Genomic DNA, 27,639 nt, shown 5'->3' on the forward strand with positions numbered 1-27,639 from the left:
TTTCCAAGCCAGCCTATAGTTCTTGAAGCACAAAGGTATAAACTACACTGTCTCCCTCTCACTGAGAGAAACCCAGAAGCCCAGAGAGATAAGCCTTTGACTCTTCGGGGCCCCTTCAGATGTCATGGCCACCCAGAAAGCGCACTACATTTCCCAGCCTCCCTTGTGATTACATGTGGCCCAGCTGACCAGGTTCTAGCCAATGAGACATGAGTGGAAGCGAGGTGCATAACTCTGGGGATTTGCTCACAAATGGAAGGGCTATGCCCTCCTTTCTTGTTCTTCTCCTCCCCACTGCCTAGTGCGCCATCTTGGACAACATAGCCAAGGGCAACACCTCAGAATAATGGAGCAGCAACGAGACGGAAAGAGCCTGGACCCCTCATATCCGGGCACACCATTCAGGGCCACCGTATCAGCCCTGACGGGTTTAAGCCAGCACACGCTGTTAAGGGAGGAGGAAACAAAATAGCCTGTCTTGATGACCCTACTTTTATCTGAGCTACTTGCTATGGCTGCTGAATCCATATCCTCCCAACTCATATAGCCCAGCAGTGAGTTTCCTCAGGAAGCCCCGGACCACTGGGACGGCTTGATCCCAGGGGTGCTCATTGTCCCAGGACAACAGAGCTGTGACCTCCACCCCAGGGCCCCTGTTCTCTTGAAATAGCTGGGGAAGTTGCATGCTTGGAGGAAGCTGCTAGACTGCCAAGGATGGGAAGGGAAGTAAGCACAGCTGATACTCCAGCAGGGTAGATACCGGTACACCTGCACCACTTGTCATGATGCAGAAATACTTCCAGGCCAGTTGACACCAGCCATGGCCCTGAGCCACCCCACCCTGGGAACAGTCCCCCTCCCAGCAAATAAAGGGGCAACACCTAGATCTCAGCCTGACCTCTGGACACTGATTCAGCCAGCCATAGCACTTGTTAAATGTTTTGAACATCATCCTTGGCTCTAAGGTGCCTGGTCTCCACCAACTGAATGGAAATGAATCACTGAGGGGCACCTGGGTGGCTCAGTGGTTGAGGGTCTGCCCTTGGCTCGGATCGAGTCCCACATCGGGCCCCCCACGGGAGCCCACTTCTCCCTCTGCCTATGTCTCTGCTTCTCTCTGTGTGTCTCTCATGAATAAATAAATAAAATATTAAAAAAAAAAAAAAGGAAATGAATCACTGAACTTGGTGTCGACAGTGATAGGGTGACATGTGTTCTGAAAGCCAGACTGGCCACCGAATCCCCACCTCCACCTCCTTCTCTCTCTCTCATCCCCAAAAGCAGAAACGGTGGGCCCCACCGATGCCTGCCCTTGCCTGTTCAGAACGTCCCACAATCACACTCAGATATTATTGCACTCTTTTATTTACAGAAAACACAGATAAAGCATTTCAATGTTCATTTAGCAAACTGATCCACTCTTTTTTTTTTCTTTTTGGCACAAAGAAATATCACAGATGGACCCCAAGATCAATCAGAAACCCATAAGATTTATCAGCCATCACTGGTCCAGGGGCAGCCACAAGACACAGACAGACAGACAGACAGACAGCATCGCCACAGACTGGAAAAAATAAACAAGGTCCACATTCACCTCACAGTAAAAACCTGCTCACTGGCAGGCAGGGGCAGGGGGCGGAGAGGGGGCAGGTTCTCTGCTCCAAGGGGGGGGGGCGATGGGCATTGATGGCAGGTAGCAGGATGGGGAGGGCTTAGACACCATTCATAAATTAGAGAGGGGTGGCCTTTTTGCTTTTAACCTCTTACCTTGTGGAAGTAAGACAGTGCAAAAACTACCATACCCTGACCACTGGGCCACTGGAAAAGCTGCAGAAGTTCCATGGTTTGGGGTATCTCTCCTCACGGGCGCCCGGGTGTGTGCATGTGTGCGTATGTGAATGTGTGAGTGTGGTGCTTGTAAACATTGTCACCATCCACGCAGAGACCCAACATCCGTGTGTCTGAATGGGGTGGGCTGGGGGCTGTACCCCGCTTCTCGCCCCCTCTGCCCCAGTGATTCCTGTCCAAGACATAGTGCAAATTTCAGAGACAAAATAGAGGCAGAAGGAAGTGGAGGGTGGGCCGGGGGTGGGGGCTGGGAGGGGCCAGAAGGACACAAAGACAGGGTCGGAGAGGGAGGGGGAGATAAGGCAACAGTTAAAAACGGTCCATTTTATCAAAACCGACACCATGTGCCCCTCACCCCCACCCGCGGAGCCCTGGTCACGAGAAAGGGCGGAAGTCCCGCTCCTCCACCAGGCTGATGGAGGGGTTCTTGAGCTCCTCCTCCGACGTGGCCAGCTTGTAGCCCAGCTGCGCCAGCACCCGCTGGCAGGCGTTCTGGGCGAAGGCCACGATGTCGTAGGAGAGGCGGAAGCGCCACTTCTCGGCCGTGGCCGCCGAGTTGCGCACGGTGCCGTACTTGTGCTTGCCCAGGGTGGGGTCGCCCCGCGTGTTGTTCTGGATCCAGCGGGCCACGTGGCTGTCCAGGGGGATGCCCAGGAAGCCGTAGATCTCCTCGGTCTTCTTCATGGGGTTCCTGGCCAGGTCCTCGTAGCGCACCAGCATGTACTTGCCCTTGAGCCACGGCGGCCGCGTGAGCCCGGTGGACACCGAGTTGGAGAAGTCCTCGCACACCGTGGTCAGCTGCGTCACGTCCAGGTTGTAGGGCTTCCGCCCGGTGCCGTACCAGAGCCGCCAGAGCCGGTACGTGTCGCGGAAGGTCTCGCTGCGGGAGGCCAGGATGCCCCGCGGGTCTCGGACCAGCTGGATGACCTTGAGGTTTAACCTTGGGTCTTCAACCAGGGCCCGGAGGTCGTTGACCTCGGGCACCCGCACCGTCTTGATGGCCACGTGGCTGCGCTCCCGACAGGCCTCGGCGGCCACGGTCAGGTTCAGCAGGCCGCACTTGCGCACGCAGTCCCCCTCCTCCAGCACCAGGTCGGCGGAGCCCGGGGGGTCGCACACGGGGCGAGAGCACAGCACCCTGCTGGCCCCGCGGCGGAAGATCCTGTCGGTGGTGTGGTTGACGGGCGGCGGTTTGATGTAGTTCTCCAGGAAGTAGAGGTCACAGTCATAGAGGCTCCTCAGGAGGTCGCGGCTGGCGCCCAGCATGACCCGCCGGTCCGCGGGGCTCTTGCCCTGGGTGAAGCGGGGGATGAGCGTGTTCTGGACGTGGTAGAGGGGCTCGAACAGGTAGAAGACGTCCAGGTGCTGGTTGAAGAGCTGGCCCACGAAGGAGGAGCCGCTGCGCGTGGTGGCCAGGATGAGGATGTGGGTCTTGCGCGAGAGGTTGTAGGCGAAGGTGGGGCCCTCCTCGCACAGCCGCTCGGCCAGCCCCGCCTCCGCCAGCCCCGGGCAGGTGTGGAAGGACTTGGCGGTGAAGGTGCGGATGGCCGTGTACTGTATGGCGATTGAGGCCAGGGCGAGGAGGAGGACGGCCTTCCAGGAACATTGCATGGCTGGGCACCTTCATGGGGCTGCTTCTCCACCATGCGAGGTCTGTGGGCAAAGGCGGGCGGCCGTCAGGCGCAGCCTGCCCTCCGCAGCTGTGGGGTGGGGGCTGGGGGCCCCAGCCTGCTCCCTTAGAAGGCCTGGCCTCCAGGGGGGCCAGGGACATACCCACTTCCCTGCACGATGCTCACACATGCACCCAAGGACTGAGCAGCTTCTAGGCTACACTTTACATCCTCGGGGGACTCCTGGGAGCTTCTGGGGACCGAACAAATGGACTCCCCACATGCAGTTTCACAAATGCTGCAGGGGACTCCCATCATGAACCTCGAGTTCCTTAGTGTGGCCCCACTGGGCAAGGAGCTAACTTCCCCAGTTCACACACTCAGAGGCCCACCAGTTCCTGTCCCAAGACACTGCCCTGCCACTGTCTGTCACCCCTGCCAGCATCTCTGGGCCCGCCTGCATCTTCTATCCCCACAACAGCCACCCAGTTCCCCATGTGGTCATATTTCCTCCATCTCCTGCCCACCCCTAGAGGAAAAAAGAGCTCATGTCAGATGCCACCTTCCTACCATAGCCCCCTGCAGGAAGGACCCCTGCACACACTGAGTACCAGCTTACCGATGCCCACTGGGCCAGGAGATGGGGACAACTGTGTCAAGCCCCCAACTTTGGGATGCAGGTGACCAGTTTACTCCAGAGGAGGACTCCTGGGCTCCCAGGGTCAATGAGGGTCAATTGGCCCAGAGCAGAGACAGATCCAGAGGCTGCTGAATAGCATCCTTTCCCAGGCTCTAGCACCCTCCAAGTTCACTCCTGGCCACTGGGGTCAGAGGTCTAGGTGTGGGGCAGATGACCCCCACAGACAGCAGAGGGACTGCCTCCTCCGGACCCCCATCCCAGCCAGTCCACAAGGGCCTCCCCCATGAGGCTCTCAGCTCTCTGCCAACAGGGAGCGCTCGGAGACCCCACGGAGACCCCACTGTGACCCAGCAATGGCCCCAGGGAACCAGGCAGGATGGAGAGAAGAGGAGCGAGTGGGCCAGAAATGGCATCTCAAGGAATGGAGAAAGCATGGGTGGGGGAGGGGGTGGGGGCAGGAGAGCAGGGAAATGAAGGGTGTGCCAAAGGTCCAGAGCAAGGTGCCAGCCCGAGCATCGGGAAGTCGCCCCCAAGAGAGGTCGGCTCAGCTACCTGGGGGAGGGCTGGGGCTGCTCCAAGAGCCAATGCGGGAAGGGCCCCACCACTCACCAAAGAGGGGCTGCTCCGAGCTAGGGAGTCCGCAGCTGCCAGGCGTCCTGGCCTAGCCGGCAGTCCCAGCGTGTGCAGCTGCCCTGTGGCCAACAGACTGCAGAGAGAGAGGGAAGGGAGGGGTTCTGAGGGGGTGTTGGCCTGTCAACACCGCCCTTCCCACTCCTTCTGTCCTGTGTCCTGTGCCCCACAGACTGCCCCCAGGGCCAGGTGACAGGGACCCCAGTGCCACCTTTTATCCCCTGATCTGGCCCCCTGACTCCTGAGCCCTCCACCCACTTCCCCCACCCCTTACCTATCCCCCCATCGCAAGTCAGAGTCCCTCACACCAGGACCCAGTGGGCAGGATGCTAGCAAGCCTGCACCCGCACCTGACCAAGAGTTGGCACCCCACACAGCAGCCACCCCAGGGAGGACCCACACACACCCCCACCATCCAAAGGAGCTGCAAAGTAATCCACTGGCCACAAGTTCCCTGAGCCCTAGCTAGCTCCGTTCAGTTCTGGTGACCAGACCGACCCGACCAGACACCGTGCTCAGCCCCCAACAATGGAACAGTATCAGAGTCAAAGCTATTCTAGAAAATTAGGCCAGAGCACAGCCCTGACTGGTTCTGCATTTTAAATCAACAGAACAGGCTGACCCTTCAAAATTGGACTTTTTCAGTGACTCCTCAAGAGGGGTTTAGTGGAAGTCAAAAAGGCAGGGGAGCTCACCCCAGACCTCCAGGTGGCAATGGCAGCTCCGTCTACACAGCCTGGACGCTGACACCCGCACGGAAGGGACAGGCGGGGAGGGAGGCTCTTCTTCAACCGCACGGGAGAGGAGACCAGCTACCTAAAACTCCAAGCAAAAGTGGACCAGGGAGCGTTCCTGACCTTGATGCTGTCCGCGGATTCTAAGTTAAAACACCAAGACTGTGGCATTATTTCGGTTAGCGTCTGGCAAGTCCTTCCTAAGCCCTTTACCTGCATTCACTCATTTATTCTTCACGGGAAGCCAGGATGAGCTCCATTTCACAGGAGAGAAAGCTGAGGCACGGAGAGGTGGAGTGAGCAGCCTGAGTTCATATGCCTGGCTTACCGCACTAGTCTAGCAGGTTCCCCAGAGCCCACACTCTTTCCCTCTGAGGAGACCTGGCCTTGCTCCTCCAGCTTACACGTACTTGGCCCCCATACCTGCATCCGATTGTCCCCAGCCCATTTGTTAACTGGCAACAGAGAGACCCGGCATTACAAGGGTAGAGACGATCTGCAATGCAAGACTTATATTCCTTCCCTTTGCTGTCCGGTCTTGTTGATCAAGGCCCATGACTAAGGGGGTGAACTTGTGGTTTGTGAATAGTCTTCCCATATCCCGCTATTTGGTGTGACTCCTTTGGGGGAGGGGTTAGTGGATTCTCACTTCCCAAACCTGCAGTGCTGCCTGGCTTGCCCAAGTCAGAACGTCACACTATCTATTCCTTACAGCCCCCTCTGGGAAGTCAGAGGCCTCATCTCATTGTTCAGGTGGGGAAATTGAGGCTCAAAGACTAAGCAGACATGCATAAGCAAATAAGGAGCAGCAGAGCTTCAACTCCCTCTGCGTCGGACTCTGAGGCCAGTGCTCTGGCCCCTTTACAATTAGCTTAGTGAAGAAAACACAGAGTTGAAGCAGTCTGGTTCCCTTGGGGAGGGGTACAGAGGCTGGGCTGAGATGACAATGGGCCAGCTGGGGCTCTGGGGCCAGCTGGGGCCTCAGAGTCCTATTTTTTTTTTTAAGATTTTATTTATTTATTCATGAGAAACAGAGAGAAAGAGGCAGAGACACAGGCAAAGGGAGAAGCAGGCCCTCCTCCGCAGGAGCCCAATGTGGGACCTGATCCCGGGATCATGCCCTGAGTCAAAAAGGCAGACTGCTCAACCACTGAGCCACCCAGGCGTCCCTCGGAGTCCTATTTTAAGTTTGAAACTCCATTTAGTACCTACAGGGAAGAGTACCATGTCACCAAGTGGCAGTAAATACGGGAAGGATGCAGTCTAATTCTTAGGAACCTCCAACGTGATCAGAGAAAACCACAACTTGACCACACCGCATCCCACCCGTCTCACCCAGGGCAGCAGACAACACTGACTCCATCAACAGGGTTGGATGAGGTGCCCGCAGAGAACCACCTCTGTGCACTAAATTAGATTTTCCTGCAAAATGCAGGCCCATCCTGCCTAAGTGCCCGAAGACAGATGCCTCTAAAGAACAGGTAGGGAATACCACTAATAACAGTGCCAGGTAATATTTTTAAGTTATTTAAGGAAGAGTCTCCAGTTGCAATGCCGTTTCATTGGGTAGTTATTCAGAAAGATCTGTCAGACAGCCAGCATGACCCAGGCACTGTTCTAGGAATTATGGGGAGTGGGGGGAAGCATGAAGGAAGGTGAGCACTTACTGGGCATTCATGATGCTTATCCCAGGGGGGGTCACAGATCAGGGCACGGGGGAGGAGTGAAAAACACCTCTCGCCCTCACACTAACCCTGTGTGGTTGATGTCGTCATACCCTCATTTTACAGATGAGGAAGCTGAGGCTCTGCAAGGTTAGATGAATTTCCCCAGCTCACAATCCTAGTAAGGGGTAGGGCCAGGATTCCAGCCCAGGCAGTGTGCTCCAATCCTTCTCCTTGACCCCCTACATTTAACCCCCTGGGGTCCCCACCAAGACAGGAAACAGAAGGCTGGAAGAGCTTTCACTGAACTCAAAGATTCACCCATAGAGGGGAGCATTGAAGGTTCTCTCTCTACCACATCTCCCCACCCCAACCCAGAGAAACTCAAGGCCAGGATTAGAAACTGCTGCCTTGGCTAATAAATCAGAAGTAACTGAAGGATGTCGATGTTATGAATCCCTAGGAAAGTGGGACTCAGGTTCACAAGTTATAGCCTGAGCCCCAACAAGGGGAGTGTGTTCAAAGGCCCAGCCACAGGCCATCCCGCTACCTCCCAGGAGGGCAAAGCTAGGGCATGGGAACAGGAAGATGAAGAGAGTCAGACCCTCCTAGAAATGCCCCTGCTCTCCTGCCAGCCTGGCAGAGCCGGGCTTGGGACTGGCCAAGCTTCCTTGGTATGCTGGAGGCATCTGCCCTGGAAACCAGAGGCCCCGGGGCCAGGTCCTGCTGTTCCCAGGGGAGCTCTGGCCACTGCAAGGAACTGTTCAATCCCCGTGTCCTCCAAGCCAGACTGTGAGCCCCGCGGCCCCTCCCTGGGCTCTGAGCAGCCTTTGGCATGACCTTTCTCCACCCCTGGGCAGCCAAAATCCAGACAAGCCTTAGACACAGGAGCCCAGGATCTGGAACTTCTGTGGGAAGGCAGTGGAGTTGGTGAACCCCCAGCAGAAAGCTCAGGTGTGTCAGCTGCCTTCAGATTAGGGCACAGGGTGGGAGTGAAAAACACCTCTACGCCGGAGAACTGGAATTCAGAGCTCAGAGCTCAAGCCATGGAACCAGACCCACCTGGATACCACTCAGCAGCTGTGTAGACCTGGATTCACTTGCTGTCTCTGAGCCTCGGCTTCCCTACCCATAAAGGGGGTAAAACCACAGTAGCATTTGCAAGAATTGAAAGAATTAAAGCATTTAGTCGATGTCAGGCACAGAATATGGCACAGCCTTCGTGCTAGGGACACCGGCTCTGGGACGAGCCCCACTGATGGCCAGGTGTCTTAATCTCCCTGGGCCTCTGTTTTCTCACCTGGAAAATGGGGATCATTTTAACAAGGCTGTTGCGAGGACTAATCCGTTAACACGGTGCCTGGCAGAAAGGAAGCGCTCGATAAATGTGTGTGACTATTAGCATCATTAAATGTCTTGTGTGCTTTGTCCCTCGGGTAAGCAGCCGAGGACAGCTCTCACTGCCTCTGACGGCGAGGCAGACCCTCTCCGCGGCTGCGGTGCCCACACCTCTGCCAGGCAGGCCTCTGCCCACTGCCCCCTCTTCCTTGGGCTCCTCTCCCAGCCGGCGGGGGCACCGCAGCGGCTTGCGTGCTGCCCCCTCGTGGCCGCGTCCTGCAGTGCGGCCTCTCGCCCTGCGGCTTTGCTGCGTTCAGAATTCCTGGCCGGCTGGCTGTGGCCTCCGCTGAGGATCCTTGATCCTCGGGTGAGGATCCAGCCAGAGGGAGGTGACGTTGCAGGCTGCCCTGAGGTGTGATGATGACACCCCGACCCGGGCTGTGGCCTCTGCTCTGTGCACCCTCCCTTCCTCACCCACACACAGAGGCAAGCAGCAAGGGGCAGCCTCGGCTCATCCACAGGGCCCCTCCTCCCAGTCTCATTCCTCTCTGGCAGGGGAAGGAACACTGAATTTAATGTCACAGGCAGGAACAGCCTCTGCTTTCTCTGGCTGCCTTGGACACATCCCCTGGCCTCTCTGTGCCTCGACTTCTCCATAGATCCAGTGACTCTAAGGGCCTCCAAGCTCCAACCACTGGAGTCCTGATCCCAGAAAGGCCTCATGCTCCATTTTCAGCGTCAGGGCCACCCTCGTTGCTGGCAGGGGCATGCTCCTTTGGGAGTGGGAAAGCCCCAGTCATCTTCCAAGAAGATATCAGGCTGGCAGCTGGGCCGCATCCCTACAGCCACCATAGTCCATGGCAGCCCCCAAGGGGCTCCGCCTCCTGCTGAGTTAGCCCCCCGCCCCCCACCTCCTGCTCTATGAAATCCCATTCAACCCCGGAGCTGTGCCGTTGGCCTTTTCTGGGCCACAGGCCCCTTGGAGACACACGGTCCCTCTTTCCAGAAAGCTTCATCTGTATCCACAACTTTATACACACAATCAGAAGGCCCCTGGACCCCCCCAAAGCCCATCCATGGGCACTTTAGAGGCTTCACCTCTACTTTCCAAGTATTCTCTCCGGCCCGAGGACTTTCTTTTCAACTGTGGTCAGTGATGTGGAGCCATCACCCAAGAATGAAAAAATTAGAGCCAGAAAACACATGTGCAATAGTGTATTACTACTTCTTGTTTTTAAAAAGGGGATGCATGGGGGGGTAGTATTTATACACATGCATACACAACCACAGAGAGAACTCGCACTGAACTGGTAACCCCAGTGGGAGGGCTGAGAGGGTGGGGTGGGGGGTGTTTCTACACTGAGCCTCAGTCCCATTTGAGTTGATTAATTTTCTGGGATAGAGCAAAGCCACCCCACCCCATGCAAGAACTGCCAGCCAGCTCTCCCCTCCTCCACTTCCAAGGCACCAGGGTCAAAGTCACTACCTTGCCGCCAGAACTGGACTCTGTGGGCTCAGGCAGGGCACTAAGGACAGCAGTCAGAGAGGGGAGGCAGGAGCTGAAACAGAGGGAGACCCTCAGGGGACGTGGGGCTGTGGGGAGCAGCGAAGCCTGAGTTGCGGAAGTGACTCCCCTCCACTTTTTCTTCCGAAAAAGTTTGTGAAGCCCTGAGGAGATGGGCGGGGGGGGGGGGGGGGGGGGGGTATAGAACAAACATCCCGAACACTATAATTCTGACCAGCCTCAGGAGCCAGTACAGAGCCCCAAGATCTGGAGCAAGGGGCAGGGGGGAACAGGCAGGGAGGAAGGAGCTGGCAAACAGGCCTCTGAGACTGCAGAAAGGAAGTGCTTAATCCCTGGGTAGGGGAGGTAGCCAGGCCTGACCCACCAGAGATGTTTGTTTAGTTAAGGCTAAAACATAAAACAGCAAGGTTGGGTGTTTTTTTTTTTCTTCCTTAAAGTGAGATTGGTTTTTTTTTTTTTTTTCCTTCAAGTGAGGTCATGAACTGAGGCAAATGAAAAACAAGGGTATGAAAGTCCGAAAGAACTAGAAGCCAGGTTAGCAGACAAGAAGCCAAGATACTTCTGGGCTTTGCATATGGATCAGAGCTACCTAGCAGCCAATGGGAAAAGGGAAATATTTCACGCTTCAGAGGATCCATGAGGTGAGAATTACATCTGCTCCAGAGATGCCTGACTATTCCTGGTATCGAATCCAGCACCAGATTTCCCCCGAGGGGTCCCCTAGAGAGCCCTGAGCACAGCCTGCCATTCTCAAGACCTCATCTCTAAGAAGCCTGAAGACAAGTTTCATGGGGTCCTGTTCCAGAACTCCTTCAAGGTGAGCAGTATGCCAACACATAATTCAGCCAGTGCAAGCTTCCAGGGAACCCATGGGGTCCAGAATCAGCCTCTGTGGTCTGGGTCAGCTCAGGGGAGATGGGAGGCAGTAATACTTCCCTTTGGGGTGATACCCTTACAAGTTGAAACACTGTGAGGACTGTGGACCTTCTCCCCAGGATCTGCACCAACACAGCCTTTAGAGTCCCCAGGCCCCGTATCCATCCACGGACCCCAAGGGCAGAACCAGTACCTCCTCCAGGCACCTGGGGCAGGGCAAGTTCACACAGTCATGGTTCCAGAGAGTGACTGTCCACCAACTTTTCACCCTCAGTAGAGACACTCAGCTGCCTCAGGAGCTCTGGTAGCTCCAGAGCAGGTCACTCCGATGTCCACACATCATGACATTGGAGACACCCAGGGGGGCCTGAAAAGTTACCCACAGGTGTAACTGGGTGGTAGTTGGGCATCCTGGCTGTGGGGCCAGACAGGCCTGGGTCTGAACCCCACTGCTATGGCTTTATAGCTGGGAGACTTTGAGCAAGGCACCTAACCCCCTGCAGACCTCGGTTGTCCTCGTCTGTGAAATGGGAAAGACACTCACAGGACCTTCCAAATATTGGGGTTGTGAGGCAGAAAGCCAATAAACATCAAGAGCCCAGCCCAGTGCCGGCCACCGAGCAAGTCCTCACTAAGTAAGGACAAAGAGTGTGATTTTCAGGGGCTCCTCAAACCCACAGACCAGCTGTAATGGCCTGAAGATGTTTAAGAAGTTAAAACAGATGCCACAGCCCCCTCCCCCGAAGCTCCCACAGCCTGTGTGGTTGGAGGCACTTGCTGTCAGGGCGGCAGAGACTGCCCCGCGATCCTGCTGTGGGCCCAACAGATGGCGGGGTCCTGGCCCGGCCCGAGGAAAGTTTTCTCCAGCAGTGGGGAGAGTGACTGACCTCCTGGCACAAGGCCCCAGTGTGCCCGGCGCCTCACGGAGGAGGGATGAGTCAGAAGGGCCCGGTTCCCTCAGGCCGGTCCTACCACAGCCTGGCCTGTGGTAGGCGGACCCTTCTGCCCCGACACTGGGCGGAAAGGCCCCGGTTTCCTGTCCGCCCCCCCCCCCATCCCAGCCCTCCCCAGCAGCCACAGCCAGAGTCGGAATAGCACCCAGGCTCCACCCCCTGGATACCCGGGCTTCAGCCCATCCTCCCAGCTTCAAGGATGGAAAAGCTCCAACAGGAGCTGAAGCACCAGCAGCCGTTGCTGGGGGGGCTGGGAGGGGGGCCATCTGTCCCCAGATGCTGGAGTCTCCAGCCTCTACCCAGGCTGGCCCCTGGGGATGAGGCCTGGGCATGGGAGAGGCTCACCTGAGCCTCTCACACTGGACGGAGGGGGCTGCGGGACCTGATACCCAGAGATGACCCCAGTCCTGGCTCACAGCAAGTGGGTGCTACCCGCAGGTACCACTGCCATCCTTCACAGATGAGCAGTGAGGCAGAAACCAATGAGGGGGGGTTATCCAGGTGTGTGCAGCTGGTCTGTGGTGAGGTCAGGATTCGAGCTCAGCTCTGAGGACCCCCGATCCCTGGCCCTAACTGCAAAACATAAGCCCCCAGGCCATGCCCGAGAGTAAGAGCATCACCCTGCAACCCAGAGACCAGGGCAGGGACAGGGTGTGCTGGGGCCAAGCTGGCCACCGGGGTCCCAGGCATCCACCCTGACCTACACATGGGCTCATCCAACACCAGTTGACCATCTCTAAGGATCAGGTCCCCGGGGTGTCAGCTGGAGGGATGGGGGGCTGCCTGTGGCCTGACTGATTCCCTGGCACACCAAGCAGGTCTATGCCACTTCACCACTTCCCAGGGGGCTCTCCCTCCCCAGCTGAATGCCAAAAAGGAAGATTATCATGAAGACTGGAAGAGGTGATGGGTGTGGACATGCCTGGTGCAGCATCACACCTGACAGACAGCAGTCAAAACCCTCTGGCTAGGCAAGGAGAGGGAAGTGTATTTTCTTGGCCAAAAAGCTCAGGAATGTCCAAATCCTATTCAGCCAAGAGGATACCCAAGAATGTCTTTATTACCACCTGGCCTGCCATGGTCTGGAATGGGGTTTAAGGTTTGGGCTCAAGACCAGGATAAGGTCTCCCTGCTTCCCAAGCCTGGAACTTGCCACCAGCCCACAGCTGGTTGCCCCTGTGCCAGGATGCTGGTGTGGTGCAACCTGTCAGGGAGAGCCACCCACTGCGAACAGGAACTCAGATGAGTACCTCTGCCCCCACACCAACAGGGACCTCGATATGACATAATGGCTGCTCGCTGAGGGCCTAGCACCATCTTAAGAGCCTTTCATGCACCACTTTCTTGGAGCCTCTCTCCAAGCTTGGGAGGAAGGACTACAGCCAGACTCGACACAGGCGACCGACAGAGGCTCACAGAAGTGACTTGCTCCTACAGCTCAGAAGTAGCAGGGGCGGGGAACTGGACTCAGGCTATAGGGCATTGAGTGTGAGGTCCTCACCTCTCCCAGGTGAGGGAGCCCACCCGCACCCCCCTCCCAGGGCAGTGGAGGGGCTTAAATGATCTGAGCATCGTGCCTGGTTGGAGGCAATCACTCAAATGATGATACTTTCAGAATGCTGGCTTCACACCTGCCTGTCTTCCTCATCTGCCTGCCGAACCCCAAGAGAGAGCAACAGGCCCTCGTCCACACCCCCCATGCCTGGGTACCCAGCCTGGGGCCTGCAGCACGCTGCCAGGACACGATGGCCACTAAACTCACTGCCCAAAAACGGAGACCCAGAGAAGGGGAGAGCCGGGCCCCACTCCCCATCCCAGAGGAGGAGATGAGCTCTCCCCACAATTCTCAGCCCACAGCCTTCCAGCTCTAATCAAGGAGCAAACACGAAAAGGGAATCTCTAAACATTTAGAAAACGCGGGAACTCTGTGCCCCACGTGGCACCGTGGGGATTTATAAAGAACAAATCATGCCTGACAAACTTGATAGCTTTCTTGATAGAATTACAAGACCGGTAGATGAAGGAAATGCAGGCAGGGTAATATATCTTGATTTTTAGCAAAGCATTTGATACAGCGCCTCAAGTAATCTTACGAAATTAATTCAAACAGACTTGGCCCTCAGCACTTGTCATGGGGCCAAAGGCAGGAGGGAGCAGGTCCCAAGGGTCCTGAGTTGGGGAGCAGAGTCCAGGGGGAAGGGGCTGAGGGGCAGAGTCCGGGAGTGGGGGCAGGGCTGCCCAGCCCCAGCAGGGGGTCAGATCTTATCTGACATCTTCATTAATGATCCTGAGAGAGGGAGTAAACAGTCCGTTAATGAAATTTGCAGAGGATATTAAATTGGAAGGTGTTGTGAACACCAATGAGGACAGCAAAGCGGTCCAGAGAGACCCGGGGGAGGAGGGGGGGTGGAGAACCTTGGCAGGAGATTGCTATTGGGGAGGGGTGGGGGGAGTGTCCGGGCAGCACCTGGGGCTACCTGGAGAGCCAGGGAAGTGGGAAGGGCATCCCCAGGGCTTGGGCGGAGCTGGGAGCAGCCACAGCCCGGTTCCCTGCACGAGCAAACCAGAATCTCAGTTTTCTCACCTGTAAAATAGAAGGAAAGGCTGGTAGCTGTGGAGCGCTGGTAGTGATGGGGGGGGTGAGGGAGCGAGTGTGGAGCTGAAAAGCCACCCTACAGGAGGGGAGGAGGGGTCGTCTGGAGGCCCCAGAAGGGCGAGGGGGCGAGGGAGACTGGCTGAGCCATCCCCAGTGCACACAGAGTCCCAGGGGCACCGCTGTGACCCTGCCGAGGCAGGTGCTATGGGGTAAGGGGGCAGGCCCCTCTCCCAGTTGGCTGGAGCCCCGAGCTGTCCAGACTGGTAGGCTGTGCTGGGAACACTTCAGCAACAGAAGTTCTAACCTGGGGGGGGTGGCAAGGGGAGGGCAGGGTCTGTTTTCTTTCTGGAGAGTTCCTGTTCTCTCTTTCATCAGGAAGGAGAGGCCTCTCCAGGATCAGCAAGAGCTGCCCCACCCCAATGCCTTCTCTCTATCCTCAGAGCCTGGACCTGTCCTGTCCCTCTCCCTCTGGCCCGATCCCAAGGAGGCTGAGGCAGAAAGCTGCCCATCCATCTGGACTTGGAGGATTTGTTCCCACAAGGCTCCTAGACAGGTGGGGTTTGAACAGGAGCCAGGGCTCCCTAGCACGGTGACGGGCCCTCCGCAACCTAAATAAATGCTTTGTGGGAGGAAGAAATGGATGGCTGGTTCCCAGCTGGGGGAGCTGGGAGAAGCTCTCCCAAAGCAAGAGGCCAGCCCTGCCCGATGTCAGGACCACCTGCACGGAGGCTGCCCAGGTGACAGCACAGGGTGGGGGTGGCGGGCTCCTTCCAACCCCCTGAATTAATAATCATAACACTTACTGAACGTTTACTATGGCTCCATTATGATTGCATTCCTCATATTAACATATTTGACCTTCATAGCCACCCAAGAGGTTAGGTGCCCTTTCCTCCCCATTTCACAGATGAAGAAATTGAGGCATAGGGCAGCAGAGATGCACCTGGACACCTAGCCAGGAGGCCCATGGGAGAAGTAGCAGTCGGCCAAGAGCCACAAGTAAAGCTCAACAGCTCCGGATCAGGGGGACCCCAGTGGGTGGGAGAGGCAGCCCCTCCTGCAAGGACCCCAGAGCCTTGCCCAGCCTCTCCCTGCCCCCATCAAAGGGAGTCAGCCCAACTCCTGCCACACTTGTGGAGCGATTTTACTATATGTTTCCCTTCTCCCCCACCGCTGCCGCGCTACACTGAGTCCTCAGAACAAGTCTGTTTCCATGGAAACCATACAGTGACTCAGGGCTTCGGGACCTTCTCTGAACCAGATTATGAATATCAAATGCTCCCTCCCCACACCAATGCAGAGTGAGTTAGAAAAGTAAAGAGAGAGCCACAGTGGGCAAGGAAAGGAGATAGGGGCATGGGCAAAGGGATCCTCGAGGGGTACAGCGGCCACCACCGACCCCCCCCCCCGCCCCCGCCCCATGCCATGAGAGCCTGGCTTCTGGCCCCCCCTGCAGCCTCAGGGGAGCACAGATGCACACCTCTGTGTCTGAAGCCTGCACACACACAACGCCTATATCAGCTCCATGAGCACCACCCTTCCTCTGGAACTAGGACCCTCCTGTGGGTGGGGGGCAGGGAGGTAAGGGGATCTGCATCCTTCCTACTTGGGGCCTGAACATGGCAGAGGTGGCCAAGAGGCAAGGGAGGAGGAAAGCTGTCTGGGAGAGGAGCTCGACTTCTGATGCCGAGGAGGGAACCTCTGGCCAAAAGCACTGCAATATTTAGCAAAGAGGGAAATTTGGATTTTAGGGGGGAGGGGGAAATCTGTTTCTGCTTTGAGATGAGGAGGTTGTGTTGAGTAGGTGTGCCAGGAGGGGGGGGCGTGACTGTGATTTCAAAGCCCCAGCAGGCTTGGGGGGGGATCATTAGTAGAGACTTCCTCCCAGTTGCCCCTACCCTGGCCTGGCCTAGGGCAGCTCACCTGCCCCAGTGGAGACCTAGCAGGGAAATGAAAGTTTGCAGTGCCAGGCTCCAGGCCTCCCACAGGGGGCTCAGGCCCAAGGGCAAATCCACCCCCTCCTTTCCCCCACTAGCTCCCTGAAGACTCAGAGGGGAGGAGTAGAGAACAGGTAGGCTGGAGGCTTGATACCTCCCTGGTGAATCCAATGTGTGAGTCATGACGGTGAGAACACTTGGAAAAAGAAACAGGGTCATGGTGATGCCTGTGAGTGTCCCCAGTTGCTGAGGACTGGAGCCTTGGAACTGCCTGCCCAGGTAAGGTCTCTGCCTAAGACAGCCAGCCCCTTCGGAAGGAAATGAGAAAGCCCTGAAGGTGGGTACGTGGGCCCTTAGCCCCCACCTGCTCACCTCTTAATACCTACAGTTCCTTTGGCTTGCCACAGCTGGCACTTTGCCAGCCTCGGTGCCTGCCTCCGGCCCCTAATCCTAAATCCCCTCTGCTCCCTGCCCTACCAGTCCTCCAAAAGACGCTGGGCTCCAGGCTGTCCTTCTCAGGAGCCTCCTGCTTAGGAGCAGTGTTTTAAGTCATGGGAAAGAAACCTGCACCCGAGGTGAGGAACCTAATCCTGGGAAACGGCCAGCCTGGGTGGGGGGCACCCTGTGGCACAGCACATCAGGCCAAGGTGCCACCCTAGGACGATCCTCAGGTCTTACCTTTTAACCCCTAGCATCCCAGCCGGGCCACTCTGGGCTGTTACTGTGAAAGCAAGCACTGGGTTCCCGGAGCCCGGGAGGGGCTGCTCCCGGGGTCCTACCCTGGGAAGAGGGTGGGGGGGTTCTGCCTTCCCGAGGGGGGCTCTGCACCATCCCTCCGGCGGCCCGCGCCCCCCGGGAGACCCGGCTCGTCGCAGAGTGATTGGTGCGGGTTCGGAGCCCGGCCGGGGGGACAGGAAGCCGGGGGCGGCCCCCCGGCCTCCCGGCGCAGCCCCGGTTTGGAAAGTTGGTGCAGGCGTAGGAGCTCAGGGTCGCGAGGCGCCTCGGCAGCCCCGAGCCGGGCGGGCTGTGGGGCGGCGAGAGCCCCGAGCGGCCCCCGAGTGCGCGCCGTGGCCGCGGGGAGCCGGGCGCCTCGGGGCCGCCGCGCTCTCAAGTTTGCTGCCCCCGCCGAGTGGGGGCGGGGAGGCTGGGGCGGTCGCCGCGCCCCCGCCCCCGCCCCCGCCCCCGGCCCCGGCCCCGGCCCCCGCCCCGGCCCCGGCCCGGGAGCCCCCCGCACCCCGGCCCGCGCCGCCGCCGACCGTCCTCGGGCGGAGGGGCGTCTCCCCCGCCCGCGCCCCCCGCCGCTGCGGCCGCGCTCCGCTCCCGCCCGCCCGGCCCGGCCGGTACCTGGTGGGGGGCGCCCCGGGAGCCGCGGCAGCGCCCAGCGCCGGCTCCATCCTCGGGTCCGGAGTCAGGCTCGCCCGGGGCCGGCGGGCGGCGGCGGCGGCATCGGCGGCGGCATCCTCCGCCTTCCGCGCCCTCCTGCTCGGCCTCCCCGCTCCCTCCTCTCCCACCGCCTCCGCGCGCCCCTCACGGGCCCCTCTTCATGGCCCGGGGGCGCGAGCCCGGGGCGGCCCGGCGGCGCACAGCGTTCCCCGGGCGGGGCGCGGGGCCGGGGACCGGGGCGCGAGGGCCCGAGGGGCGCGGGCCGGGGCCGGGGCCGGGGCCGGGACCCAGCGCGCCGCAGCCCCGGGGCCGGAGGAGAGCAGCCGCCGCAGCCGCCGGAGCCTCGCCGAGCGCCCGCCCGCCCGCCTGCGACCCGAGCCCCGAGCCCCGAGCCCCGAGCCCCGAGCCCCGAGCGGCGGCGCTGGCTACCGCGGCCGCTATAGCGCCGAGCGAGCGGCGGGCGCTGCGGCCCCGGCTCCACCCCCGAGCCGCCCGCCCCCTCCTCGTCCCGCCCCTCCCGCGCGCCCTCCCGCGCCCCGCGCCGCCCCGCGCCGCCCCGCGCCCCGGCCTCCAGCTCCGGATGCCCCCACCGCAGGCGGGCTCCCGCGCCGGCCCTCCCCTCCCCGCACCCTGCCCCCAGCTGCCCGGAGGGGGCCACACCCACACCCACACCCCCGGCTTGGGGGCTCGCCGGCCGGCGAGGGCACGGGCTACCCCCTGGCACCTCTTCCCATACCCTCCGGGCCCTCCCAGCGAGGGCACTCACCGAGCGTCCCCCAAGAAGTGCAGCTGGAGCCCCAACCTGGCCCCCGGCCCCGATGTCCTCTACCCCGCCCCAGGCCAGCACCACCCAGGGCCTCCAGAACCCAGAACGGGAGCCATCCACCTCTTGGTGCCAGTACCCCAACACACACCCCTAGCCTGTTACCCCCCCATCCCCCAACCTTTATCTCTCAGATGCGCACCTGAATCATTTGCCCTGCTCCAGTTGTGCCTCCTGGGCAGGGTCTGGGGCTGCCTTGGGGTTGGGGGCACCCCTAGGTGGATTTGCTGGGGACAGTCTCCAGGCCAGCCCCACCCCTTCCCACCAGACTGCCCCTGGCACTCCTAGGTGGAAATGTGCAGCCACTGCTGCCCTTCTGGAGGGCAGATCTGCCATCACAGCCAGAGCCAGTAGGCTGAGCACCTCAGTTCTTCATTCTTTGCACAAATATTGACTGAGCATCTCCCACAGGCCAGGCCTACATGGGCACCAGGGACTCATTGGTGACAAGACAAACGGACCCCTGGACCTCTCAAGAGTGGAATGGAGAAGCAGGCAGAGTGCCATGTGATCAGCGGCCCCCGAGCTGGCGAGCGTGGCAGAGAATCCCAGCTCCGCCACCGGGTCTGCCAGTGCCAGGGCTGGCCACCGCGGAGGCCTTTTTCCTCGTCTGCAGAAGGCTGGGTGGTTGCGTGGCGGCCTGAAGCCCTGCTGCTCCTCAGCTCTGACCAAACAATTCTCTTCTCAGGCAGGGAGAGGCAGCCAGCTTCCATCTGCACCCATATCTGAATCTCTGACTTCCAGTTGTGGCCTCTCCATCACTCCCAGACTGGCCCCAGGCATGGAGGGCTTGAAAACTCCAGGGACCCTGGGAAAGCCTTTGTGCCTGTTTCCTCGGCCAGAAGATGGAGATACCGGTCCTCACCTCGTGGGGCTGCTCTGAAACACCAGATGATAAGATGCATGTAAGCCCTCAGCACAATGTCTGGCACATGGCAAGTGCTTAATAATCCCACCGTGGTGGTGCTGCCATCGGCTGGTGGGTGTCCAGGGTAGCCGTCCCTCACTCCCCCAGAGGATAACGTGGGCCCTGTACTTCTCCAGGGGACTCAGGACTCAGACCATCAAAAAACTCTCTCCGCCTAGAACTAGATGGTAGGGAGGCCCCTGCTCCCAAGGTCCCACCAGACCAGTGATCATTTGTCTTGGTCACAATTGCAAAATCTTAATTGTGAACTCCCCCCAATCCCCCCACCCACCCACCTCAAGCCTGGCAGTGGATCCCCATCAAGCAGGACCCAGTGTGACCCAGTGTGATCCAAGATCACCTCTAGTGTGCGGCCCTGCCTGCCCTCCACCCACCGCAGATGGCAGTGCCGGTCCTCCAACCTGATCTCAAGGTGACTAGATCCGTTTCCCAGCCTGCCCCCCGCAGAGTGGCAGTGCTCTGGGATGGCTAACAAGAGTGCTGACCTTCCAGAAGCAAGGACTTCATGTTTCAAAATTCCATTTGTCCCTCCGTAGAAAACCAACCTCTAACAGCCCAGAGCTGAGCCATCAGAACCTTCTCTTTCACCCAGAGCTAATCCCTCCCTGAGACTTTGGCCTGACAAGAATACTCAGGGTTTAGAGAACACCTTCTCTATCTCACACTCTCAGATCCAGCACCTCATTTTTCAAATTCTGGTGTATTTCGGGGTGGAAAAGAGGGAAATGTACATCTGGCTGACATGAAAAGATTGGTGTGGTTGTAATGTAAAGACAGAGTGGAATTTGGATTTAAAAAAAAAAAGAATATTTAAAGTCTAAAAATAGACATAGGCCCTGGTCTCAGGAACACCAGGATTCTGGTTCTGGTTTCCAGAAATCTCCCAATTGATAAAAAGCATGAGTGGTTCATGAGCACCTACTGTGCAAGTGACTTGGAGGGAAAGAGAAGAAGCAGAAAACAAAGGTACAGGGCTTTGCTTGGGGAATTTGGATCCCAGGCAGTGAAGTGGGAAAGAGCCATTGCCACAAATGTGATCAAGTGCAAAACAGGTAGCCTTGAAAGTCAGGAAGATGCAGCCTTGGAGAGTTGTTCAAGGAGGGCTTCCTGGAGGAGGCAGCAGTTCAACCGAGGCTTGAGGGATGGGCAAGATATAAAAAGGCAAAAGAGGGATCCCTGGGTGGCGCAGCGGTTTGGCGCCTGCCTTTGGCCCAGGGCGCGATCCTGGAGACCCGGGATCGAATCCCACGTCGGGCTCTCGGTGCATGGAGCCTGCTTCTCCCTCTGCCTGTGTCTCTGCCTCTGTCTCTCTCTCTCTGTGACTATCATAAATAAATAAAAATAATAAAAAAAATTTTTAAAAAAAAAGGCAAAAGAGCAGAGAAGCCTGGGAGAAGCAACAGTAGTCAGATTGGGCTTATTTGTGGGATATTAAAAAGGTTCATATTCGTGGCTAATGTTTGCGGTCTTACCTCGTGCCAGGCACTGTGCTATTTGCTTTGTGCGGATCATTTTGTTTCTCCTCCAAAACAACCCTAGGAAGGAGGTGTTCCCATTCCCATTTTACAGATGAGGAAACTGAGGGCCAAAGATTTGAAGCAGCTCGCCCAGGTTCACAGAGCTGCTCAGCCACGGAGCCAGTACTGGAGCCAGCAGCCTGGCCGCACACCCTCACAGCTCTGCCGGGCCACATTCAGTCAGCCTGGCCAGTTGGGGTGCCTGCGGGGGAGAGCAGGAGGTCCAGTGGGCCGGGGAGCACGATGCCAGGGGTAGGGCCCCAGACGCCCAAGGGCTTTCCTGAAATAGAGCCCCCAGACCCTCCTGGAGGACTCTAATATGAAGCATGCCCTTCCCTCTCCCCGGCACGCAGGCCCCTGGGTGCTTGGAAATTGGTTAAGGGACTTGGGGGCTCCAGACTTCAGTTTTTTAATATCTCTTGCCTGTCCATCCAGTGGCAGTGTGTGCCACCCACCTTGTGATTTCAGTCTATTCTGGGAGATGGATGGCCCAGGCTCTGATTTAAGATGTGCCGTCGCGGTCCTCAATTTCCCCTGTCTCACTGGGGATGCTGACAAGGCAGCGAACCCCTGGGAGGGTGGCTCCTGGCTCTTCCCAGACTGCAGGCCTGCGGGCCCGCAGCACCTGTGGAGAAAGTTCTGATCAGAAAATCTGGGTAGAGGCAGGCAGGCCGAGTAGACCCGTCCTCTAGAGCCTGGTTTCCCACAGATGAAGTGGAAAGCCTGCTGCTGCCCAGGCCCGTGCACGAGAGGGCTGGAGGAGCCGCCAGAGGCCTGCCGACCCCACTCCCTCGTTTCACAGGTGAGCAAAGCGAGACCCAGAGCAGGTAAGTGACTTACCCTAACTTCGGATGGCCACTCAGGAAGTGAGTTGAGCTTTCAGCCCGGTCTCCTACTTTTTGAAGGAAAGGTCTCTTCCATACCTCTTGTCCGCCACTTCTCCCCAACATTCTGGATGAATTCCTCTTCCAGATAAATCGAGGGACCTGAACTTGTTTGTGGTTGAAATAAAACAAATATTTGAGGGCCTTACCTCGGGCCAGACGCTGCACTCTTCCCTCAGATGTATACAATTCCACGTCTTCTTCAGAAGACTGCCGTGCGTCACTGGGCGCAGACGTCACCAGGCCCTGCTAGCTCCTGGAGTCAGAAAACTGTATCATTTTGGCAAAAGTTCACAATTCCCGTTCTTGCCCTTTCTGGCCTAGTCCAGTCCTCAGCCAAAGCCCCTTGAAAAGTCACCCCACTGCCCCACCTTCCGGGGTTTCTGTGAATCCCTCCGAGGGAATTTGTGTTGCTCCCAGGCCAGCCCATGTGCTGCAGGCTGTCTCTTGTCATATTTGTCTGCTCTTGCTCTAGAACTTGCTTAAGGCCATGAGGCTACTTGAAGGAGGACTCCCACCTCCTGCTATGCCCCTGCTATGCCTGATTAGAACCCTGGTGGGGAGGCTAACGTCCAGGCAAAGGGGTGACTCCTGATGCCCCCAGAGCCTCAGACCATGGGCTGCCAGAGGCTAAGAGAGCAGCATCTTCCCAACACAAGGGTCCAAGGTCCCCAGGGCTGTGAAGCACAGCTACTTAGGCCCCAGGACCTCTGGACAAAGATGCTGTCCTACTGGTGGCTGCACCATCTAACCACGGGCCTTGAGTGCAGGCCAAAGAGCCAAAGAGGAGGACACCATTCCCTCCTTAGTCCTCTTCTTGGCACCACTCCCAACAGACAGTCCCTCTCCTTCTCCAGTTACAGAACAAAATGCCCCAAGTAAATTAGAGGATGTCAACAAATCTTGGTGGAGGGGAGGAAACAAAGCAACCAAGTGATTTGCTTCTGGTAAGTAGCCAAGCCACAACACACCTGCTGCCCAGACCACCCTGGCCAGCACAGGGCTCTGGCCCTCCTGGGCCTCGTGGTTGGGAAGCAGGAGCAGTCTGCGTTGGTCCTCAGCCAATCCCTCGGGCTCCATCATCCTTCCTCTGGCCTCGAGTGGTCCAGCTCAGGTCTTGCAGGGCCGGTCTTATCCAAGTCCCCCAAAGTTTCTGGGAGGAAGAAGTCAGAGAAATCCAGATGTCCACTTCCTCCTGAGGGAGGAGCCTACTCCCGAGCTGCCCTCCGAGGAAGAGGTCCAGCATAGATGTTGACCTTCCTCATGCCGCTCTGCTGGTCATTACCACACTGACCCCAGAGACCCAGGCTGAGAAGAATCAGGTGGTGCTCTCAGGATCCAGTGCTTGCCCCAGTGCTTCCCAGAACCTGCCTGCTGTGGGAGCAGAGACATGGCCACAGGGCCTGTGTTCATCTGGAAACTTCTGCTTCAGGCTACCCCTACCCCCACAGGGCATCCCACCTGGGACACCCAGCCACAGAGCTTTGAGGAGATGGACAGATTGACCAAAGGCAAACAAGGCCTGAGGAGGGCTAAAGACCTCTGATCTAAAAATAGGGTACAGGTAATCTCTTACAGGCACCAGGACTGGGAAGGTGGTTGGAATTGGGGGCAGATAGAACAGGATTGTGGGCTGCAATTAAAATTCCCAGGCCTCTGTTGGGCTGTTTCCATGGCAAGAGAGGGTGGCCAAGAGAAGACAGGATCCTGGGAGGGCTGGGCTCCCTCCTCTGCTCCTGCCCACAGAAGCCTCGGCCCCTGGATCGGATGGTTCAGACCAGGGTGCATAGTCCAGCTGAGCACTGGCAAGGCCCAGGTAGAGACCAAGGTGGCAGGGACAGGAAGGAGGGGCGGCATCTAGGCCCAGGGAACAACTAATGGTGTGTGCTGGGACTTTGGGAGGCTGTCAGGAACCTGGCTCAGACTCTAGGGAGATGGGCTGCCTAGAACAGCCAGGAACCCCAGTCTGGTCTCTTTTAACTGAGACAGGAGGAAATCAAGCCCCAGAGAAGCCTCTGGATCCTTGTCTGGTAAACACTCGCTTCCCCTCATCCCCTCACTTTCCTCCAGGCCAGTCCCTCCCTGTTCTGCCTCTTGTCCTTTTACCCCTCACCTGCACTCGTCCTGCACCCCTCATTACCTCTCACTCATGGGGGCTTATCTCATTTGGCCCCCAGGGCAACCCCTTCCCCAGCTCTGGCTGGTGCTGAGAAAGTAGGAAGCCCTTCTGGCACATTCCCTGCTGGCAGATGGTGATGAGCAGGAAGAGAGTGGGCCCTGCACCGGATCTCACAGGCAGCATTAAAGGGCATAAGGTCAAGAGAGAGGTGCCAAGACTATCTCTAAGGCAAGACTGTCACTTCTGAGGAGTCCCAGAGAAGCTGGGCAGGTAGGTGTACAGATTCATCTCGCGTGCCAGCACACAGAAGTCACGCACTGGGGAATCCGGCCCAAAGGCAACCGCAAGTCCTGCTTCCTGGACCTGTTCCTGGGGTGTGAGCCACTTGGCAGGGGAGGCCTGCTTCTAGGTGGTTCCGTATGGCCCAGTGCATCCCCCAGACCCTCGGGCTACCCACATTTGTGCACACCAGGAGGTGGGGAAGGGATAAGTAAGCATTTGATGTGTCTACTTCCCTTTTCTCACTTTGCCACCACTCCTCATCTGAACCCCAGCCTCTCGGAGCCAAAGCGCCAGCTCACAGTGTACATCTGCAGGTGCCCCAGGCCCTGGCATTCCAGAGCATTCCAGAGCCAGGAGGCCAACTGGAGAGTGGGAGGCATCCTCCAGGCTCCCCTCTGCTCAGGCCTGGGTCAAACCGAGGCTCTTTCCCTCCTCCCTCTGGGGAAGGAGGGGAAGTGGGTATCCTGCCAGGTGTGGTCAGCCCTTGGTCAGGGGCCCATGGGCACCTCCCACTGGACAGCCCAGCCCTGGTCAGTGCCGTACCGGCTGGCTCTGGGGACTCAGCCCTGGAACAATGGAGCCATTCATACAGCCCAGGCTTTGCACAATGATCCTCTTGGTCTATCTCCGAGGCTAGACGGTGTGTGAGTGAGGAGGAGGGTGTATGAGTGAGTGTGAGTGTGTGAGTGTGGTGGGGAGGCAGAGGTAGAGAGAATCCAAAGGTACCTGGAGGGCCCAGACAGAGGTAGGAGAAAGAATACCAGCTAGAGACTTAAATAAACCTGACATCCATCCTTTGTTGGATGATTACTACGTGCCCGGCAAGTGAGTCAGTTCCAACACTGCACCCATTTTAGAGACAAGGAAGCTGAAGTGAGGTTGAGAAGTTAAATAGAATAATGAGAACTTCTAGGCAGGAGTATTGCCTGGGAAGCGACACAAAGGAACTTTTGCGGATAATAGAAGGTACTCTGGGTGGCGGTCACCTGGGTATACACTTACGCAAACATTCATTATACTCCACCGAAGATTTATGCAGTTTGCTGTATGGAAATTATATTTCGCTTTTTTTAAGTGATAGTACATCCACAGAATGGAGTATTACCCAGCCATAATGAAAGACGAAGGAAGCTCTTTGTAGACAAATAGAGATTGCAGAGATACAGTTTTTTTTTAAAGATTTTATTTATTTATTAATGAGAGACACACACAGAGAGAGGCAGAGACACAGGCAGAGGGAGAAGCAGGCTCCATGCAGGGAGCCGGACGCGGGACTCAATCCCGGGTCTCCAGAATCACACCCTGGGCTGAAGGCAGCACTAACCCGCTGAGCCACCTGAGCTGCCCCCAAGATACACTGTTAAATGAAAAAAGAGCAATGCGCAAAACATTTTCTGCATAGTATGCAAACGTTTTAAAATACCCTCTAAAAAAATAATAAAATAAAAAAAAATAAAAATAAAAATAAATAAAATAAATAAATACCCTCTATACATATCTGCTCGTGTGTGCTCAGATCATCTCTGGAGAGACACACAGAAACCATGATTGCCTCTGGGAAGAGGAGCCACGCTGCTGGACACACAGGCTGGAGGAGGACCTTCCACAATAAATCCTTTCCTTAACCCGTGGGAGTGTATTACTTATTCAGATTCAAACACTGAGTGCAATTAAAGCAAACGGTGTAAGAGCTCCAGAGTTGCCGATTCCCAAGCCACTATGGCCATTGCTTCAGTGTATTTAATTCCAAAGTCCAACAACTCCCCTCCACTTCTCCCTCTCGTGTCCAGCCTGTCTCCCCTCCTCAAACCCTGCCAGACTGCATCTGGCTGTGGCTGGCTGGCTAGGAAAAGCTCGTGGCTGGGCTCCACCATGAACCATCCAGAACGGTGGCTTGAGAGTCAGGAGGGCGGCCAAGCTGGGGCTGCGGAGGAGCAGCTGATGTCACAGAGCCCAGCCCCCCACTGGCCCCTGAAGGAAGCTGGGTGCTGCAGGCTCTCCCTCCAGCTGAGGGCAACTGTCCAAGTCCCCACACAACCCTTTCCCCTCACTCTGCTGTCACGGCCTCGTGGGCTCCCCTAAACGGCGTCTCCAGGAAGGCCCAGGCCCCAAGGAGGCCGACAGGTGCAGCCAGAATGCCTGCCTGGCAGGGCTGGGGGAGGGCAGCAAGAGGCAGCCGTCCTCAGGGAAATGCAAGGCTGTAGGTCACTGCAGTGGAGCATGTGCTTCTCAAAAGGTACCTGGGTTCAAATCCCAGCTTCACCATCTCCTGGCCAGGGGCTCCCAGGCCAGTCACTTCATCCCTTTGTGCCTCAGTTTCCTCATCTACAAAATGAAAAACAATGATGCATCTGGCCCGTCAGGATGACTCTAGAAGAATAAGATGCTGAGGAGCCTAAGCCCTGAGCCTGGGGCAAGGTAGGTGTGTCTTAAAAAGAACTGCTCACTCCCACTGAGAAGCATCCTCTGAGCAGAGCCATATAAAAATTGAGAAAGTGCTCCCCAGAGGGGGTGGCCAAGAGGGAACACCTACCCCTCCCTGCTGGGGCTCTGGGTCCCTCCCAGGGTTCCTCCCTGCACACAGGGTTGTCTGAGAAGTGGAAAGGGATGGTCAGGGGGGTGCCCCAGGATGTCATGGGGCTTAGAAACCTGCTTTCTAGATCTTGGGCCGAGAGGCAGGAAGGCTCATGGGCCACTGGGGCCATCTTCAGGTCTCTGAGAGTTACCACAGGAAAGAAAGCAGACAAAATAGTGCAAGTCTGGGCAGGACATGTGTCGGGACCAGTGTCTCAGCAGGGTCACCTGCCTGGTTTTCTCTATCTTAGCAGGTGCTTTGCATTCTGGGCCTCCAGGACCCACACACACCCGCCACCCCATATTGGACCCCTGAGGCTGGGACTGACCTGGGCAGGTGTAGCCTGAGTGTTGAGGGGCTCTGGGCAAGTCACTGCATTGGATCGCGGAGCCCCATTTTTCTTACCGGTGAGGATCACACAGATGCCCTGCCTCCCTGTCTCCCTGGTCTCATACGTGTAAGCAGCAGAGTCCACGGCCTCTGCAGCCTCCGCTTGGCAGCATTTAGGGACCACCACCAGGTCCAGGCCTTCTGCTAGGCGCAGGAGCAGTAGCGACAGGCAGCAGCCCCGTCCTGACGGAGCTCGCAGTCCAGTGTGGTGGAGGTGGGGCAGAGACGAGCCGGAAAGGGAAGCACTAGGGTGAAAATAATATGATAAAGGGTGAAAATAATAAGGGGAGGGGGATTGACTAAATACCCTGGAACATAGAGGAAGGGTTCATGGTGCCTCAAAAGGGGGTCCCCAGTTCCCTGGGGCACCTCTGCTCTGAGCACCAC

The 27,639-nt window shown here is 57.5% G+C and overlaps 1 protein-coding gene and 2 long non-coding RNA genes across 26 annotated transcripts in view; 1 reads left to right on the forward strand and 2 right to left on the reverse strand.

Annotated features, from left to right (window-relative positions):
• Positions 1 to 1,347: 1,347 nt before the first annotated feature.
• On the reverse strand, positions 1,348 to 17,949 carry CHST1 (carbohydrate sulfotransferase 1). Of its 3 annotated transcripts, none has more exons than XM_077862997.1 (4): positions 17,696 to 17,949; positions 5,424 to 5,544; positions 4,708 to 4,804; positions 1,348 to 3,501 (listed from the first exon to the last, which is right to left on the reverse strand). In XM_077862997.1, exon 4 carries the CDS (start codon positions 3,457 to 3,459, stop codon positions 2,224 to 2,226), a length of 1,236 nt encoding a protein of 411 aa, XP_077719123.1. In that variant the 5' UTR covers positions 3,460 to 3,501; positions 4,708 to 4,804; positions 5,424 to 5,544; positions 17,696 to 17,949; the 3' UTR covers positions 1,348 to 2,223. The 3 variants fall into 3 exon arrangements, with proteins under 3 accessions (XP_077719123.1, XP_077719121.1, XP_077719122.1); XM_077862995.1 differs by having other exon boundaries at positions 5,424 to 5,605; XM_077862996.1 differs by having other exon boundaries at positions 5,424 to 5,624.
• Positions 16,280 to 25,642, forward strand: LOC144292551 (uncharacterized). 4 transcript variants are annotated; one of them, XR_013359952.1, is made up of 5 exons: positions 16,280 to 16,926; positions 18,969 to 21,804; positions 22,744 to 22,833; positions 23,338 to 23,916; positions 24,064 to 25,642. It is a non-coding gene; the product is annotated as an uncharacterized LOC144292551 (long non-coding RNA). The 4 variants fall into 4 exon arrangements; XR_013359950.1 differs by having other exon boundaries at positions 18,969 to 19,462; positions 21,712 to 21,804; positions 23,338 to 25,642; XR_013359949.1 differs by having other exon boundaries at positions 23,338 to 25,642.
• LOC144292549 (uncharacterized) overlaps positions 25,459 to 27,639 on the reverse strand; it is a 44,751-nt gene continuing 42,570 nt past the window's right edge. For 10 of the 19 annotated variants that reach the window (XR_013359943.1, XR_013359940.1, XR_013359938.1 and 7 more), the window contains one exon: positions 25,460 to 27,497. This is a non-coding gene — a long non-coding RNA (uncharacterized LOC144292549). Of the gene's footprint in view, positions 27,498 to 27,639 lie in introns of all 19 variants that reach the window. The other 9 variants (XR_013359944.1, XR_013359942.1, XR_013359931.1 and 6 more) reach the window with 1 other exon arrangement.

Source organism: Canis aureus, chromosome 21 (assembly GCF_053574225.1).
Source record: "Canis aureus isolate CA01 chromosome 21, VMU_Caureus_v.1.0, whole genome shotgun sequence".
Lineage (NCBI taxonomy): Eukaryota > Metazoa > Chordata > Mammalia > Carnivora > Canidae > Canis > Canis aureus.

Coding starts and splice junctions, on each gene's coding strand:
- CHST1 (XM_077862997.1), bottom strand. CDS start 3,459: ATGCAATGTTCCTGGAAGGCCGTCCTCCTCCTCGCCCTGGCCTCAATC.